The sequence below is a fragment of the Poromitra crassiceps genome (assembly GCF_964638095.1).
Source record: "Poromitra crassiceps genome assembly, chromosome: 22".
NCBI classification, from domain to species: domain Eukaryota; kingdom Metazoa; phylum Chordata; class Actinopteri; order Beryciformes; family Melamphaidae; genus Poromitra; species Poromitra crassiceps.
This window is the reverse complement of record NC_139647.1, coordinates 12826500-12844459: the sequence shown is the minus strand read 5'-3', so window position 1 is coordinate 12844459 and position 17960 is coordinate 12826500. Positions and strand designations below refer to the sequence as shown.

Below are 17960 nucleotides of genomic sequence, written 5' to 3'. Positions count from 1 at the left end.
TTTCCAGCGCAGTTACCTCTCAGACTCAGCCCATTCGCAGTTCACATGCAGTCCTAGGATGATCTGTTGGCTCGCTCAAGGAATGCACATGCACGTGAACAGGCAGTGTGCAGGATCTGCACCAATCATATTCAACCATCAATCAATCAATCAACCAACCAACCAATCATCATCTAATCCCGTTTTAGTTGTGTACGTTTTTTTTTCTTTATTGTACAACAGTTCAAATATAAAAGTCACAGATACATAGACACTAGACAGTAAAGCAAGGTAAATAAAAAGACAATGACAAGACAAGACAACAAAAAACACTTTACATGCAAGATAGATGCAGCATATCAAGTTCGCTTAAAATTTGAAGGTTTTAATGGCTTTTTTGTTTTTAACTTTGTCTAAGATGGTGCTATATTGTTTAAGCTCATTAATAAAGTGTTTGTTAATTATTAGCCTATGATGTTAGCTACAGTTTGGTCACCCAGGTTGTTAATTGACCTAGCATGCTAGCTAATTCTACTTAGTTCTTCTAATGCTACTGCACTGTTTTGGTGATCGTGATCACTGTTGTTGTGACTGCAGCAGTCAGGCACACCTGACATTAATCAGTTCATCCAATAGTGTAGGACAGGAAACCAAGATGCCCTACTCATTTCAGGAAGTAGTGGAGTTGTGCAAGTAGTCTATTAGAGAAGGGGAAACCACATACACACAAAGCAGGCCCTGCAAAGCAGAGGGCCGTCACAGTAGTATTACTGTTATATATATATATTCACTTATGTTGTAAATGCTAGGATGCCACATGTATAATTTCAATTCCTATCCTAATTTCACATTTGCTGTTTATTAACTGTGCATATTCCAGACAGTATTGGAACATGTTAACTTCTTTTGCACGTTTGCTAGGTACTGATGCACATTTCTGTTGTATTTTTGTCATTACTCCTAATACCTGAACTAGTTTATCCTCCTTCCAATGGGCAATACTGTGGGATCTAGAATGGCCTCGAAGATACTAGTTTGGAAAGACTCGATGATCCAAAGAGGCCAGTGAGAGAGTCAGCAGCGCTCCAGTAGGGATACAGCACAGCACGGAAAGCTCAAGAAAAAGATGGCTTCTCTGGAGTCATCAGGGACCAAAACCAATACTGAAAACAGTCAAGCACAAAGGTGCAGAAGAAGTGAACTGCAAAATGATTAGGATCTGGACATCGTTAAGTATTATGTATGTTAGTTGTGTTTCTCACTTCAGGGAACATTTGAATGTTGAAATAATGTGCTGTACTGTTACAGTACTGTATGTTGGAATGAAGAAAAAAGGCCCACCTCCCACTTTGAAAAACTCACACAAATGCCATTGCAGCATGCCATTCTTCAATGGTTTTATTTTGAAAGTCCTGACCGGAAATCACGTTCTCCTGGATAGGTTGACTGGTCTTTCCTCTCTCTGGCTCTGTAGCCTATACCTCCTGTTAGTATAATTTTAGCATCAAGGATCATTTGTATTCATCACAGAGAAGTCATTCATCACTTTTTGATTAAACAGCATCTCCTACATGATTGAATGAGAACAATTAAACTTGGAAAAGGTATCAAGATAAACTGGCAAAAAAAAAGTTTACAGAGTCCATTTAGGCCTACTGTAATGGGGCACATCCAGTATGGAGCACCATCAAGTGACCAAACCTCATATTGCATATAGGCTTTCAAAATAATCACACTCAAGAGGATACAAGCTTAGATTTTCACAAGATATTTCATTTTCATTATGTGTAGGAAAAAACTACCGGTCCACCCGGATGGAGTAGTAGTTTTTTCCTGCATTATCTACATTTTTCCTGCCTGCTTCCCGTCTGTGCATCCATTCACTATGTCCTTGGAAGAAATCAATGCTCTTCTTTCTACTAAAGGAGCTGAGACTTTTACCTTCTCTGATGCTGACAATATTTTATTGACCCTCCTTTATACCTTACCCTAAGACCCTTCAGTAAAACTAAAGTAGCCCTAAATTACGATTTTTAGATCCTTTTTTAGAGGAGGCCAGCTACTATACAAATAACACAACAAAATCTTAAAATATCATGCAGCTATTATAAAAACAAATATATACCACAGAAAATCCTACAGTAAGACATACCATTACATGTAAGTACAATAAGGTGACTATAAACTCACTATTGAGTACCACATACACAAGAATCCATAAAAAGCCAAAATAAAACAAATGGAACTCCCACAATGTGGCCGGTTTCCCTTGTGTGTTCACATTATGTTCATTGTATGATATAGCAATTTTATAGAGCAGTCATTCTCAACTTTTTTCATATTAAGGACCTTAAGTTAGTCCACATCAGAGCCACGGACCCCAATTTGATTAGATTTAATCTCTGGGACCCAAATCTGAGAATATTTGATATGATTTTGTCCCGTCCACTCACGTGGCCGAAGGATGATGATGACGATTTGGTCCAGAATTCAGAATCTGTATCGCAGGTAAAGAGATAACAGTGAAACTATGATCAAGACAAGTCATCCTTCTCCATTCTTTAATGGTTACAACTTCTTGTAAATGAAATAATGCTGAAGTGTAACAATTAATCCATTTTCTTGCGGACCCCCTGGAGCACCCCTAAGGACCCCTGGTGGTCCCTGGACCCCACATTGAGAACCACTGTTATAGAGGATCATTGTGCTAAACCACGGAAACACAGGCCTTGCCCTCCAACTGTATGAAACAACACAAGGTAGACTTCTGTCAATCAATACCTTGGCTGGGATTCATTGTCTGAGTCATAATGCTAACACTCACAGAAGGGCACATTGTCTCTGCCACACGATCACATCCCCTCTTACATAAAGGTAACGCAGACATCAGGTTACGTCAGGTCACTGGCAGGTGGCTTCAGAAGACAGAAAGGCAGTCAGTCAAAGTCAACACGAGTCGATCAGCGCGTGCGGCGGGGTATGGGGGGAGGCGAGTTCCCTCTCTGAATGGGTCTTTGAGGAAGTGCTCGAGTCGGGCAGGATATGTAGCGCTCGTGCAGTATCTCTGGCACCCTAGAACAAACAGCACACACACCGTAAGCTCGCAGACCTCCTGTGAGTGATCGTCACGTCGAGGCAAACAAACACCAATAGAAACAAAAATACATGATACTAACAGAGAAGTGCTTTTAATTACTCATTCATTCATGCCTTTTCCCATCCAGTTTGATACTGGTGACTATATGATGTATACTATGATTTCCACTATGAATTCATAGTACATATTAAGTAATATTGAGACAGTTATTCATATTTAAATGAGACTTGGTAAACAAAGCTTATCATTATTATCATTATGATTATGATTATAGAATTAAACAAAGAAATGTGACTTTGTGGATATTGAATCTCACTCAGGGTACTACAAACCCTAAAAGGATTTTCCAAACTCAGCTGTGTAAATATCAAACCTGCAGTGCAATAAGATTGTTAGGTGCTGACTCATAGTTTGAATTTCAACTGTAATTTGACATGTCTTCTTTCTCTCTGCCAAAAACCAGTTCTAAACTTGACTTCACTGTCTTGGTTTCAAAACACAATCGTAGTTTTCAAACCTCTCTCCTCTTAACAGTGTAGCAGTCTTACTATCATACAACATAAAGACCAATACCAGTACAGTAGATTATACTTTGTCTGACATTAATGTTTACTGCACAGTTTAAAAATATTTGACATTGATTTCAAAGGCCAAAGATGTCACCGCAATATGGTCCCCCCCTGTTGCCCCACTGGTTTGTTTACATGGTGAAACCGATCATATTTTGAAACGACGGGTTAAATTTGAAAATGTGCAACGTTTCAGTATCTAATCTTTCACGCTGCTGTGGGAGATATTCATAGGTGACAGCGAGAGTGTCAGGGTCTTGACACACTGGTTTCCTCTGTAATGCACAGCTGAGAGGCAGTCGAGGGTGAACATTTCCTCTTCATTATCACGTTTCTCATCACACTTAGCACGGCTTACACTTCTCTTTCCCCAGTGGTCTACTGAGTACTTTCTCTTTTCAAAATGATCTTCACAGAATAACATTCTTAGAAATTCATTTCAAACATTCTTAGAGTTTTTTTTGTTGCTCAAAATGAACATTCTAATTCAATAATGTCATTTGCATTTACCATTTAATATACCGTACTAGTATTGACGTTCCATTTAAACAGAGATTTGCACACTTTATTTGTAGCTTCATGCAAATGATGATGCAAATTGTAGAATTAAACTGCACCCATTTATCTCCCCAACAGGTTGGCCAATCAATCTGAAACTGCACATTTTACAATTCATTGTGAAAGACAAGATTATGCTGTAACTGTAAAAGGCGTAACAGCGCCTCCTATCTTTGCCATTTAATACACTCGCAACTGCAAAATGCATGTAGAGCATGCATTAACTAATTTGTCACAGGCGGTCAACGTGTAAGTCGTCCCATTAAGGGGGGGTCTTGCGTTGCACAGTCAGAAGTAGGTAGTTCACAAAGGGAAAGGAGACGAGGCGGGGAGTTCCGGTAACCTGGCCACAATATCATTTCCGCTTCTGTCGCCGAAGAGCCTTTACTTTTAGTTATGGTTAACATGGTTTAATATTGTTCCTGTTGAAAGCGATAAGTGACTCGCCCGGCTCACTTCTCATAAACGCCTTGCGTGGGATCCCACGCACAACATCTCTTACAAGCACGTAAGCACCGTTACATTTTGCCACCTGTACAGCGTAATATTGTCTTTGATAAATTAAATCTAAAATGTCCTATTAGAGAGTGCAAAAGTAAAGAAATATAAAGTATAAAGTAAGAAATAATAAAAAAAATAAACCGTGCAAATTTCAGTTGAAATGAAATGTCAATACGAGTATAGACCCTTTCAACTTAACATATTCTAAATTGACCCTAGCTTATTTGCTGTCGCGGTATTTGTTAATACAATAGCTGTCAGGAATTAGGGTCTAAAACTGTTCCCTAACAACAGAAGTCCAGTGAAATGTGAAGGTATTGCATTGCTCTGCATCACAGCATCAGTAAGTGTAGACTGACCTCTCTGGGATCCGTGGAGGAATCCTGGGTGCAGGGATGAGGGGCAGAGCATCAGATGGCCGTGGAGGTCGTGGTGGAGGAGGGAAGCCGTCTAGGGTGTCCTTTAAAAAGAATTCAATCATACTGTGAAGCGTGAACATACTGAAAAAATACGAAGCCAACAATGCATTTTGACAAACTCAACAACTCATTGTTCACATTCATTTAGAAGGTTATTATCCGTTAACAATATGAGTAGGGGGTTTCAGTCAAGTCACTGGGTGTAGTACTAGTTTGAAAACTTAATTTTAGAGCAATAGTTTGCGACATTTTCATATAAATGTTTTGCCCCTCTATCATCTGATTGATGTAACACAAAGTGATTCAACCTATTAGTCTGTTCACGAAACCATTCACATTTTCGGTTCTATAAAGCGCTCTGTTCCCCTGGAGAAATCCTCTGTTGCGCAGGAAGCGACACATTGTGTGTTTTGGGTTCGTTTCGAATAAACGGGTAGTTAGCAGGGACACAGCGTTTAACACGTGATCTCTGGGAAGAGCAGTGCAGAAACACCACAGCGATGAGCGCTGTGGATGGATGGACCACTTTTAACAAATGAATTCTAAAATAATAACGGGTGTATTCTGCTGAAATATTAGGCACTTAGAAATATAAAGCACCTAACCACTAACTACAACCACTAGCGCACGCCATAGCCTACAATAGACCCTTTTCACGGGGGCCATTTTGTGTCGAAAAGGTAGAATAAACACAGGTGCAAGCAAAACACTAATGAGGGTTTCCAAATTCCAATCATGGAAGTTGGAAACCCTCATTAGTGTGTTGCTTGCACCTGTGTTTACCCTGCCTTTTCGGCACAAAATGGCCCCCGTGAGAAGGGTCTATAGGGTTGTCACCACGTATGGTCAAGCAGAAAAAGTGAGGGTTCGGGCAGATGCAGGCTGTCATGGGACACATCCTGCCTCGCTGATGTAAAAGCATGTGACTTTGCCTGTGGAGTGCAGTTACTGTAGTTAGTACAGTAAGGTTGCGATTCCTCCACAGACTGTCATTATTCCGAGGGGGTAGATTCTGGCTCACCTCAAATTCGGGCTCTGTCCCACTGCTGTTGCTAATGGTGCTGTGTGTGCTCAGTCTGTTGCTCTCAGTACCTGGGGAGAGAAAGACAAGTTAGTTAGTGTAAATACAGAAGTTTGTTTGAGGTTAGCGCTTGTGGTATCCGCTCTCAGCCCACTTCACAGAATGTGGATGGAAAGCAACCTTTCCGGTCTGAACAACAAAGGAGTTACAGTGCGACAACACATCTGCAGAGAGGGGGGGGAGGGGGGGGGGGGGGACCAGGCAGGACGAGGTGAAGCCGTGGAGAAGCTTGCAGAGAACAAGTAGACGATGTAATGTGATCATCATGAGACTTATTGAAACAATCATTCTTTAAAGCGGCTACGAGCAAGATTTTCGATTGTTATTAAACAGTCGAAATTTAATATCGATGCCTCACATCTTACCTCTAATATTAGACGAGACCAACGCAGAGTAGTCTCTCGCTTGAAAGCAGAGTGAATCGGCGAGTGTTGTCTTGACGATTAGTCTGTCTCATGTCTGTCTGCGGGCCGGTGTCACCAGGAAGTGAAATGAAATGGTTTGTGGCAGCCACTTCGGCCATAACCACAAAATTACTCAATTACTTTCAAACAAACTGTTAGAATATAACGAGAGATGTTCGCGAGAGCAGAAAGTAGCGAGGGGCAGCAGGAGGGGAAAGCCGTCCTTCTTGTTTTGGGTCTGTTGCTAGGCAGAGCGAAACGGTTTAACGGCAGCTGTAAACAGTTGCTAGACAGATCGAAACGGTTTACGGCTGTAGCAACAGACCCAAAACAGCTGCCCTCGCTACTTTCTGCATTCGCGAACATCTCTCGTTATATTCTAACAGTTTGTTTGAAAGTAATTTTGTAATTTTGTGGTTATGGCCGAAGTGGCTGCCGCAAACCGTTTCATTTCACTTCCTGATGACACTGGCCCGCAGACAGACTAATCATCAAGACAACACTCGCCGATTCACTCTGCTTTCAAGCGAGACTACTCTGCATTGGTCTCATCTAATATTAGAGGTAAGATGTGAGGCATCAATATTAAATTTAGACTGTTTAATAACAATCGAAAATCTTGCTCGTAGCTGTTTTAAATATTTGTTGTCTTTTTTTTATTCATAATTCATACAAATACAGTAGTCACAAATAGTCATCTTATTGCAAACTAATATTTGGCTTTGATCATGTTTGACACAGCAGAGCAGAGCAGGCTATTTGTCAATGGGAAATGACATCTGCCAAATTAAACAGGAGTCCGCTTTTTGAGTGTTTCTGTGTTGTGAAACAACGTTCTGAGAAAAAAGGCCTGATGTATCAGCATGGTTTCACAGTGTAGTTCTATGGAAGCCAGGCAGAAGACTGACCTTTAAAGTGTTACATTACAGCAGTTACTCCACTTTGAATATCTGAGTAATACACATTATCTCACTACTATGATAAGGCAGAGGGGTTCCGTGCAGCGGGCAATTGCTCAACTGCGCACCTCCCTCCCTCACCACGGTCCTTCCCACCACCCAGAGGCGCCTATCCACTCCATCTACCCACCCCTCGAACCCTGACTCTCTACGACCTTCCTATCCCAAGCTAGGGCCCAGTTTCCATAGCCCCGCCCCCTTACTGATCCCCCGGCCTAGACATTCCCTCAACCCACCCCTCAAATCCCGACTCTCTAATCCGATTGGTCGAATGGCACCAAATTTGGCACTGCACTTTCTTGGGTCCCCAGCAGCGCACCCGCCATTTTGATGTCGATCGGAGGAACGCTATATAAACTGTCATGTTCATTCATTTTCTCTACCTGCGTCAGGGTCATGGGGGGAATGGAGCCAGTCCATCACAGGGCGAACACAGACAGACAATCTCTCACATACGCCAAATTACAGTAGAGTCTCCAACAATCAAGCTGAGATGAGATGCACGTCAGTGGAAAGTGGAAGGAAACCAAAGCCAACTGGGGAGAAGAGAACAGGCCAAACTCACTGGATGTGCTGGAGGTGCTGCCTGTCTTCCAGTTGTTCCTCTGGATGGGGTGGGTCACGGCAGGCGTCGGGCCCAGCGCTCTGGGCGTCGAGTCGTACACGGAGCACTCCAGCGTCACCACACGCGCGCCCCAGCGGTTCGTCTGGACCGGAGCACTTATTTCGTATTCTCCAAAAAAGAAAGACCACATTTATTTATTTTGTGTGTGTGAGAGTTTCTTTTTCCTGTTCTTTTTCCTGAACATAATTTACTAATCACAATGTAAACCACTTTTCCCTTTTGCCGCCCGTTGCTTGTTCTATTTAAATTGTATGCATTTCTTAATCCTCAATCTCGTTTCATCTGGACATTCCTTTCCCCTGCCTGTGTTTCTGACACAGCGCTGTCATGTACAGTACACACTTCCTGTCCTCAAAAACCCTCAGAAACAAACTTAAAAAGAAGAATAAAAGAAAGAAAGACCACATCAGCTCACTACGTAAGGACGTTTGAATTAAATCTCAGCTGAGAACAGACGGCCCACAACTATGACGCACGTGCAATTGCGGTGAATCTTTCAGGAAGTGTAAAGAGCCCCCCTTGTGGGTGACCTATTGGAGCCGGATATTTTAATTAGGTAATTAGGTCTGAACTTGCAATGCTGCCTGCGCAATGGCTGCGCAGCTTCCACTGGTCACACAGGGACGCAACATTTACACTGCACGTGGATTCCGCTAATAACTTAAGAGAAGTGAGCAAGGTGCACACTTACTCCACTAGGGGTGGGGGCGCCACTGATTTTATTCCTCCTAGATTTAAGTGTGGTCAATGGGAAGCACGCTTGTACAGCAACCAAGCCGTGGAATAGCTTGCCAGGTAGACTCAAGAGTATCTGAAGCTGGAATGGTTTGCTTAAAAAATGTCTTATATTAGATAGAAAGACAAATAAAATTGAAATTGAAATCAATGATCATGGGTTACTTAGTTCCCTTCGATTTCCTGTATTTATTAATCTTCTGTCTGTAGAATTGCATATGTGTCATTAAGTGAAATTTGACAAATAAATTAAATCAATCAATATTGTGGACTATTAAAACAATTATACCAAGTTCCCCCGTCTTCTTCTCCTTTTGTTGACGCTTGTTGATGCTCTCTCTTAATTTGTGACGCCTGTTGATGCTCTCTCGTAATTTCTTCAAGTTTTCCTGAAGAAAAACAAACAAACAAACAAACCGCATATAAAACACACATTAAATCGAACCCATGACCACCATTCAGCTCCTGACAGATTTTGTGTAGGCTATATCTACCTGCTGATAGCGTATGGAGAAGGCCCTCCGATCATGGTCAACCTGCCAGGCCTTGAACTCTTCCACAGCCTCGTCTACGCTGATCGCCCCCCCTTTCACCCTCTCCTGCAGGGCGATGAGCTGCCTCTGTCCTGGTGTCTTCACCGCGCTATAAGTGTCTGGAACAGGCGAGCTGTCTGAATCCATCACAGGCAGCACTACTGGGGATTTGGAAGGAGCAGTTATTCAATTAGTCAGTTATTATGCAAGAACTCAGCCTGTCACAGTTATACGCAGAAACTGAGAGTAGGCCTATCAAAAATATGCACAGCCTTTAAAATGTTCCAATTGTATTTATTGGAAAGAAGTTACAAGTCTTGGTCATGCGGGTAAATGCTAACTCGGTCCAAACCAAATGTACATTTCAGTTTGCGCCGCGGTGGCCAGTCTTTGAGTGTGGTAAATGAATGTCTGAATGTACTCGAGACTGAGACGAAGCCAAAGTAGTGATAATAGATCAGAGAAACCCTTTCAAAGCCGCACCGTAACACAAGCAATTCTCTGAGGCAGAGCTGCTCTGGAGGCAGAAATAAACTCATCGGTTGGGTTAAACCTCAATGGGGGGAGCCAACTTAGCTAAATGCCAAATTAGATTGTAAGAAAAGGGCATCTGTTCACTTCACGATATAAATATATATAAAAATTGAAATTGAAATTACTTAAATCTTAGAATCATTAATAGGTCATTAAAGTTCACAAATCAGATTTGGCCTCCTAGTCTGAACATGGCCTAAGACTACTGGAGGTAAACCTAAAATACTTTAGTTGATATAGCTCTGGTAGGCTAATGTGCCTAACGCCGGTGTGGAGCATGTTAATTTCATGTACGGTAGTGGAAGTAAGTAAAGCTTGAAAAAACAACAAATATGTCAAAAGATTCCAAATGCTATTTAATACTGTGTACTACCTTCAGATGGTCCCAGTGTCCTTGCTGTACCCTGGGTGGCATCTTTTTCCGAAAATACTGAAGAAGAGAAAAAATCTTGAGCAATTTATTTTTGTTTAGAGAAGAGAAGAGAGAAGGCTTTGAAAGAAAATAAACTGTACAGTACCTCTAGAGATGTAAGTATTACGGTCATCAAACTCAGGGATTTGAGATCTGGGAATGGGGGCTGGTGGACGGTTCAAGATTTCTCGCATATAGGTTGTTTCTTCATCCACAGTATCATAGATATCCTCTGGACTGAGGGTGTATATGTCCTCCTCTTCCTCCGGCTCATCCTGGCCATCATCCTCTTCCTCAGTTTGAAGGTGCTCTTTGTTATCTTGGACGTGATCTGCATCAGGTTTTGCTACAGGACATAACATAGCCATATTGTCCATGCATTACTGGAACATAAACAGCACTTAAGGTCATTATTTTTGATTATTCTCTGTCTATTGTATACCTTGGAAGAACTTTCTGAGCATAAGTTCCTCAGGGTTCTGATTCTCTTCTACTGCATTCATCACCTCATCTGAGAAGACAGAACAGTCATCATTATAGTTAGCATCGTCAGCGCTTCGTCCTTACAATCAACACGACTTCCATTATCATCACAACATCTTGGTCTTACATAGGTCCTCCACGCACTCAGGGTCGATCCCCAACATTGACTCATAGATGTCCTCTGAGCAGCCCGAGTACCCCATGATGATCTCTTGAGACATAGGCTCGTATATGTCCTCACCGTCCTCTGCACTGATGGAGTCTCTGATGTGAGACTTGAGCATGTCCGCTGTCTCCTAGATAGATTTGAACACAAAGACACAGCAGGTCAACACTGACTGGAATGAGATGAAGTTGACTTGAATACACAGCACAGTACATGGATACTATACATCAGGGGTTCTCAAGGTGCGGCCCACGGGCCAATTGCGGATCTCGGGAATGTTTCTGGTGGCCCAAGATGAGTTAGTCGACATAATGGTATTCCCGCAAAATGTTGCAGAGGGATTTCTTTTCTCCCAAAGGGGGCCTCTTTTTCACAACATAATGTTGGCAGGTATGGTGTGTGTGTGTGTGTGTGTGTGTGTGTGTGTGTGTTAAAGCAGTTTTCAAAGTGTGGGGCGCGCCTCCCCTGGACACTGTTGTGTGTGTGTGTGTGTGAACTTACGACAAAGTCGTCCATGAACTGTCTAAGATCTGAGAAGCCGCTCTTCTCCGCCAGCGTATTTGGGTAGTCTCCGTTCTTGTTCATCACACTGTAAGCCTGCAGAGCCCCGGGACACTGGAGGAGAACGCTGGTCAGCTTCTTCAGGCCGTACTTGGCAGCGAAGTGGAGCAGCGTGGGAAGCTCCTCATTACGCTGATCTGGGGGACAAAAAAATGCAGATTCAGTCAGATTCCACCTCTCATATGATCGTGGTTCATACAAGCTGTAATTACTCTCAGCGTCGTCATCGTTGTCACGGCTCAATGAGCAGTGCTCATTGGCCACTAATGGAGCCAGAAATCAGAGTACGGTACTCACATGCCGCCATATTGTTTTCTTCGATCTGTTTGATTCCAAACAGCTGAAGCCCATTTGCAGGCATTCTGGATTTCAACGAGTCTGTTAGCATGTCGTCCAGTGATTTTGTTATATCGGTTGTGATGTTGAACGCCTGGAAATATAAGTCACAATGTCAACAGAGAGATTTTTTGTTGTTGTTGCCTGAATAATAATAGCTTCACGGTGTGAATGAATCAGGTTCACACTTATTTATTTACTGTATTCATGAATGTTTGAATGAATTTATTTGATAAATCAAAAAATACATTACACCACAAGCATACTGTACATACAGTACAAACTAATCAATCAGGATATCACAAAAAAAGTCGTCAAACTTATTTCCATCGTGGTCTGTATAAAAGCAACTATACTGCATGACATAAAGGCCCCACCTGGCAGATGAATTCCATGGGCGCAGTAGCATTTTCCAGACAGTGACTGACTTGTCCCATGTTTGTATAGTATGTCACAGGCCTCAAGCTGACACAAGATTGATCAGTGTACATAGTGAGCGATACCACTCCAGCAGGCATATCTAGGGAAAACACACAACAGGTTAAAGAGCACCAGAGATATCCGATTAAAGAAGTTCTCCTTATCTTGCCATCAGCTTGACGCACAAACCATGAAGGATGAAGCCAGATAATGTTTAAGGTCACATGGGTTCCGTTAAAGTGATCATCGTTAAGATTTCAGTTTTGTTCTCTTGGGTGACACCTATGGCGATGAGTGGTAATTGCAGGTGAGATGACTGCCTTGATAGACAGGTAGGACGATTACAGCCTCTGACTGACGGGAGCTCAAAACTACGGTATAACCACTTTTTATTCATCAGTCATTGTGCCTGCCTACATATAAATGAGTGACCTTTCCCCCAAAAATACTGCTGGTTCTGTGCTGTTGGTATTTGGTATCTGATGCCTGCAGTGCAGAAATTGATGCGTCAATTAACGCTTTCAGTGCGTTTGGGGCTTACGGTAACTGTTGCATTATGTGACATTAGTCAGTTTGTTCGGCCGAGGTAACCAACACCCATAATGCTAGCAGACACCGGAAATAACTTGTTGCCTACTTCACACAAGACTTGTGGGGAACCTACAATAACCTGCAGTCTATTGTGTTAGCTGCGCCCACCCTGTGTCACCACAGACACCAAGTTCAGAAATGCTGCAATACTGAAAATGCAAAGGCTTCCGTCAATGGGCCATAGGCTCAATCACCATTGTTAAGTCACTATCATTCAGAAACCAGCTCAGTGGCCTTGTGGTTTGAGTGTCCGCCCTGAGACTGGGAGGTTGTGAGTTCGATCCCCGGCCCGAGTCATACCAAAGACTATAAAAATGGGACCCATTGCACTCCCTGCTTGGCACTCAGCATCAAAGCGTTGGAATTGGGGGGTTAGATCACCAAATGATTCCCGGGCGCGGCACTGCTGCCGCTCACCGCTCCCCCAGGGGATGGGTCAAATGCGGAGAACAAATTTTGCACACTCAGGTGTGTGACAATCGTTGGGACTTTACCTTTTACTTTAGATAGTGACTTAACAGATATTGATTTACACGGAAATCTTACGAAGATACTTACCAGGTGCAGCGACACTTATAGTGTATTCATTCTCTAACGTCCCTGGGACCCGTTTTGCAGATATATTTTCAGATATAAACTCCACCTCAAGCGCCATCTGATTATCGATTTTGTGCGTAAGGATGATAAAAATAGTCTCCTGGTCCTGGATGAAAGGGAAAAATAGAACGAGTATGATAATTATTTCCAATTAATTAATTAAGACTCTTTCCTTTCCCATAAGCTTTCTTGAACTGGTCAATTAGAAAACAAGGAGTTAATTCTGGGCTAAATGATAATACACAACAGAATATTTGGCTTCAATCAACAGCAACACAGAATGTGAACACTAAAACTCCCTACACTGACTCATCTCTCACAGTTATGTAGAGAAACTGTTGATTTTTAGAATTCAGTCTTGCATCACATGACATCTTCGGGGAAGCAGTTCTTATTCATATCACAGTTACTACTACAGAATTATTATTATTATTATTATCAACAGCCACAGTCTTCTTACCCCACACAGGACCCTGCTAGGTTGAACGGTGAGGCAGGTGAGGTGTGCGCGTGAACTCATTTCCTTGCTTGGTGAATTGTCTGAGCTCAGGTTTTCTTGGTTGTTCGCGACAGTTTCTTCTTCTCCTGCGGACTCTGTTTCTTCAGCTGTGGGATCCTCAACCGAAGTGACCGGAGCGACCTGCAGCTCTGCAGTGGCTGGAGGTTCACTCCAACATGGATGTTCAGCCTCCTCCCGTTTACCTTTAAGTACAAAGAGTGACTGGTTATTTTACTCTAAAGTCGACTGAATGCGTTACAGAGATTAAAACTGTGCATGTGTGTGTGTGTGTTTAGGTGTTGGTGTTTTGTTGTCGTTTTCTTAGTAATGCCGTGGGCCCAGTTGCGCAAAGCACCTTAGGTTAAGATTTCTCAGAGTTAAGGTGTCCATAAAATAGAATCGGCTGCACAAAGTACCCTTAAATCTTGTGCTTATGTTTTTTCCTTAAAATGTTTAACCTTATGGAGAAGATTTAAGGGTGTTTTGTGCAGCCGATTCTATTTTATGGACACCTTGACCATAGGTGGAGTTTGTGGGTCTACCAGCTGAAAATATACCACTATATATATACCGCTGTCGCGGGCTCAGTTTTAAAGCTGGAGTGAAGATACTGGTATCATATGAAGCTAGAAGACCCAAGGCATCCATTGGTATCATAATAGAAAGAATAGAATCCGCACACACTTATGCCCCAAAGTTGAATTCTTTACTAAGACAACGTTAAACATTTGTGCTTTTCATTTATTTAATTTAATTTATGAAGTCTCTGATATTGATGTTTTTGTATGTATATATTATTATGATGATGAAATATGATGCATGACTTATATAATTCTTTGTTACCTTTGTGTAGGTCCATCCACTATTGATGACCTGTGGGAGTCTATATGGGTGTGACACACTTAATGTTTGTAAGATGACCTGATGAGGAGCCGAGGCTCGAAACGCTGTCTTAGTAAAGTATTCAACTTTGGAGCACAAGTGTGTGCGGGTTCTATTCTTCCTACTATGATTTCTATCTAACCCAGCATCCCTCAAAGTGATGTGAGTATTTTTTCCACGTCCATTGGTATCAACCATGCCATCTTGTCGGGAAGGGGGCAAAATAACGCTCAGTTAAAAATGTTTGCTCGCCCCCAAGACTTAAAGGAGTGGCTTCCCTTAAAGGAACACTCTGCCCATTTTCAACCAGCTTTGTATCATTAGAACATCAGTAGTATATCAGAAAACTGTAAACGGTTTTGAAGTCTGTCATTTAATTTGACAGTTATTGAGTGTTAAAGTGTGGACCGGTGACATCACTGGTCCACACTAACTCAAATTAATAACTCATTAACTCAAATCAACTCTCAATAACTGTCAAACTAGATGAATGATGAATAGTTTGACAGTTATTGAGAGTTGATTTGAGTTAATGAGTTATTCATTTGAGTTAGTGTGGACCAGTGATGTCACTGGTCCACACTTTAACACTCAATAACTGTCAAATTAAATGACAGACTTCAAAACCGTTTACAGTTTTCTGATATACTACTGATGTTCTAATGATACAAAGCTGGTTGAAAATGGGCGGAGTGTTCCTTTAACACACATAAGGTGTTTAGTATGAATTGGACATGTAAGTGGCTTTTGACGTACTGTCAGCGATGGCCTCCAGAACGGTGGAGATGTAGACAGCGGGCTCATCCTCGGTGTACAGTTTCCTCCAGCTCGGCCAGTGTTCAAAGCTCTGGGCGAGCATGTCATCGTCCGTCACGCCGCACAGCAGCACCACCACCCTGTGTGGAGGGTGCAGGAGTCTCTGAAGGGCTCCCCACAGCTCGGGGTCACCGATGGTCTGCAGGAACACCGCGGTGAGCATCAGCACGGTGCATCGGCTGCTGTGGAAATGCTCAAAGTGATATCCGTGGAGCCGATCGGCCGAGCCCAACAAGTACGACACAATAGACCTTTTGTGGAATTTTCGCGAGGATTTGAGGATCTTCTGCAGATATGTGGCCCACTCCTCGGCATCGGCAGTGTGCAGAATCAACAGCTCACACCTCGAGGGGGATTCGGGCTTTGCTGAAAAACAGAAAAATATAGCGTATGATTAGTGTGAACGTGCATGCACATAATCGACGGCACAGTGGCTCAGTGGTTAGCACTCTTGCCTCACAGCAAGTACATCCTGGTTTCGAACGCCGGTCCATTGCGGGGCCTTATCTGTGTGGAGTTTGCATGTTCTCCCCGTGTTCGTGCGGGTTTTCTCCGGGTGCTCCGTTTTCCTCCCACCATGAAAGACATGTATGTTAGGGTTAATACTCCTGTCTGTGCCTCTGACCAAGGCACTGGCAATCAAACTGGAGTAGGACCCGGGTGCTGCACTTCCCGCTGCTTCTAGTTCTAGGAAGGGTTTAGTTTCGTTTCGTTCTTGACAGCAATATACGGGTTCCTAGTAGAGGATGGGTCAAATGCAGAAGATACATTTCCCCAAGGCGACAATAACGGATTACTTAACAACTTAACCTAAAATCAGATTATCTTACAGTGCAAAATAGTATGACTGGAAAATGTGAATCACTAGATCCTTCCGATTGTCCCATACCCAACTTCACTCTGCAGAATGAATCGGCTCAAACGTTGCACTAATGACATGACAGTAGCGACACTATGTATTCATTTCCACGTCGCAGCAGGTCTGTAGTGTTTGTAGTGGAAAGGCTCCACAACACAGCAGCTGTCCCGGCCAGCTCTGTGGAATTTCAAGGTGAATGTGGCGAAAAGAATGAATGGCCGATCTGTTTGATATCTCAGCGCCGAGCCAATAAGGAGTTGTGCAAACATTGCTCTGTGTCAACACTGGTCAGAGTAATTTTGTTTGACTCATTACACGGTGTTTAATCAGGTCAAGTTCACCCCCGTACATGCTACCTGGCATTTTACCTTCATCACTGTCCACAGTGTTGACGGGGGAGAGAGACACTTGCCATCTGTTTGTTAATGAACCAACTAAATTCTTCATTTGAATACCGATTTGCAGGGAAGAGGGGGGGGGGGGGGGGGTTATGACATTTCAGACATATGGATTATTGAAGCACGCAGGAAGGATATGATGCCTACTTCCTCATTTTGTAAGCAGATAGTGCTTTATGAATTAGTAGAAATCGTAAAATACACTTGAGTGAAATACATACTGTATCATTTTACAAATGCAAAGATAAGAAAACATAATTGTCTGAAATATGACTTCATCAGTGATCTGCGCTATAGTACCTTGTTTATGTAAATGTATCCGTTTGTAAACATATCTCTTCAGCAGCCGACATTGAATTGAAAAACAATTATAGTAAAAAAATAATGTTTTACCTGATTCAAAGCTTGAGACAACTTCCTCCATGGTCGTATAGGAACTACATCAACTCTCAACATTTGCCCAAGTATGTCCCTCTAGTTTGTGCAGTTGACTGAACCCCCTTTCGTCTTCGACTGAGAGTACACTAGCTCTCACCAGCTCTAGAGCCTTTTGCTCTGTCATATTAATAGCAGCAGTTAGTTTCCTGATTTCGGTGACTCTGCGTCACTTCCTGAAACAGTTGAAGAAGTGAGAAAATGTCACACAGACGAGTCAGAATGTGCCAATTTCTGCGGTTACGTTCGCCTGTGGTCATCAGCCACTTCTCTCGAAGAGTGAATAGCTGACTTCTAAGAGAGAAAACGACCAGAAAAACAAACACAAATAAACTGATAGAGCACTTGAATCATTACCACAGAGAATAAATATGTGTGTCTTTACTAGTGAGGCATCCAGGCACAGACCTTGACAGATAAGACTGTTGGCTTTCACACAGAAAACCACATTCAATACAGACTTGCTTTCTGTTTCTAAACATACTACTCTAGCACGCGCGCGCACGCATGC

General features: G+C 42.6%; 1 protein-coding gene across 3 annotated transcripts; it reads right to left on the bottom strand.

Moving 5' to 3' along the window:
- Positions 1-261: 261 nt before the first annotated feature.
- On the bottom strand, positions 262-17519 carry pik3ap1 (phosphoinositide-3-kinase adaptor protein 1). Of its 3 annotated transcripts, XR_014553672.1 has the most exons (18): positions 17408-17519; positions 15698-16123; positions 14021-14262; positions 13522-13666; positions 12330-12472; positions 11914-12046; positions 11557-11753; positions 11017-11185; positions 10849-10917; positions 10513-10752; positions 10368-10424; positions 9422-9621; positions 9217-9316; positions 8133-8300; positions 6145-6215; positions 5064-5164; positions 2848-3051; positions 262-2476 (listed from the first exon to the last, which is right to left on the bottom strand). XR_014553672.1 is itself a non-coding variant. In XM_083658548.1 (17 exons), exons 1-17 carry the CDS (start codon positions 17436-17438, stop codon positions 2940-2942), a joined length of 2604 nt encoding a protein of 867 aa, XP_083514674.1. In that variant the 5' UTR covers positions 17439-17519; the 3' UTR covers positions 262-2939. The 3 variants fall into 3 exon arrangements, 2 of the variants coding, with proteins under 2 accessions (XP_083514674.1, XP_083514675.1); XM_083658548.1 differs by having other exon boundaries at positions 262-3051; XM_083658549.1 differs by having other exon boundaries at positions 262-3051; positions 9422-9618.
- Positions 17520-17960: the final 441 nt, after the last annotated feature.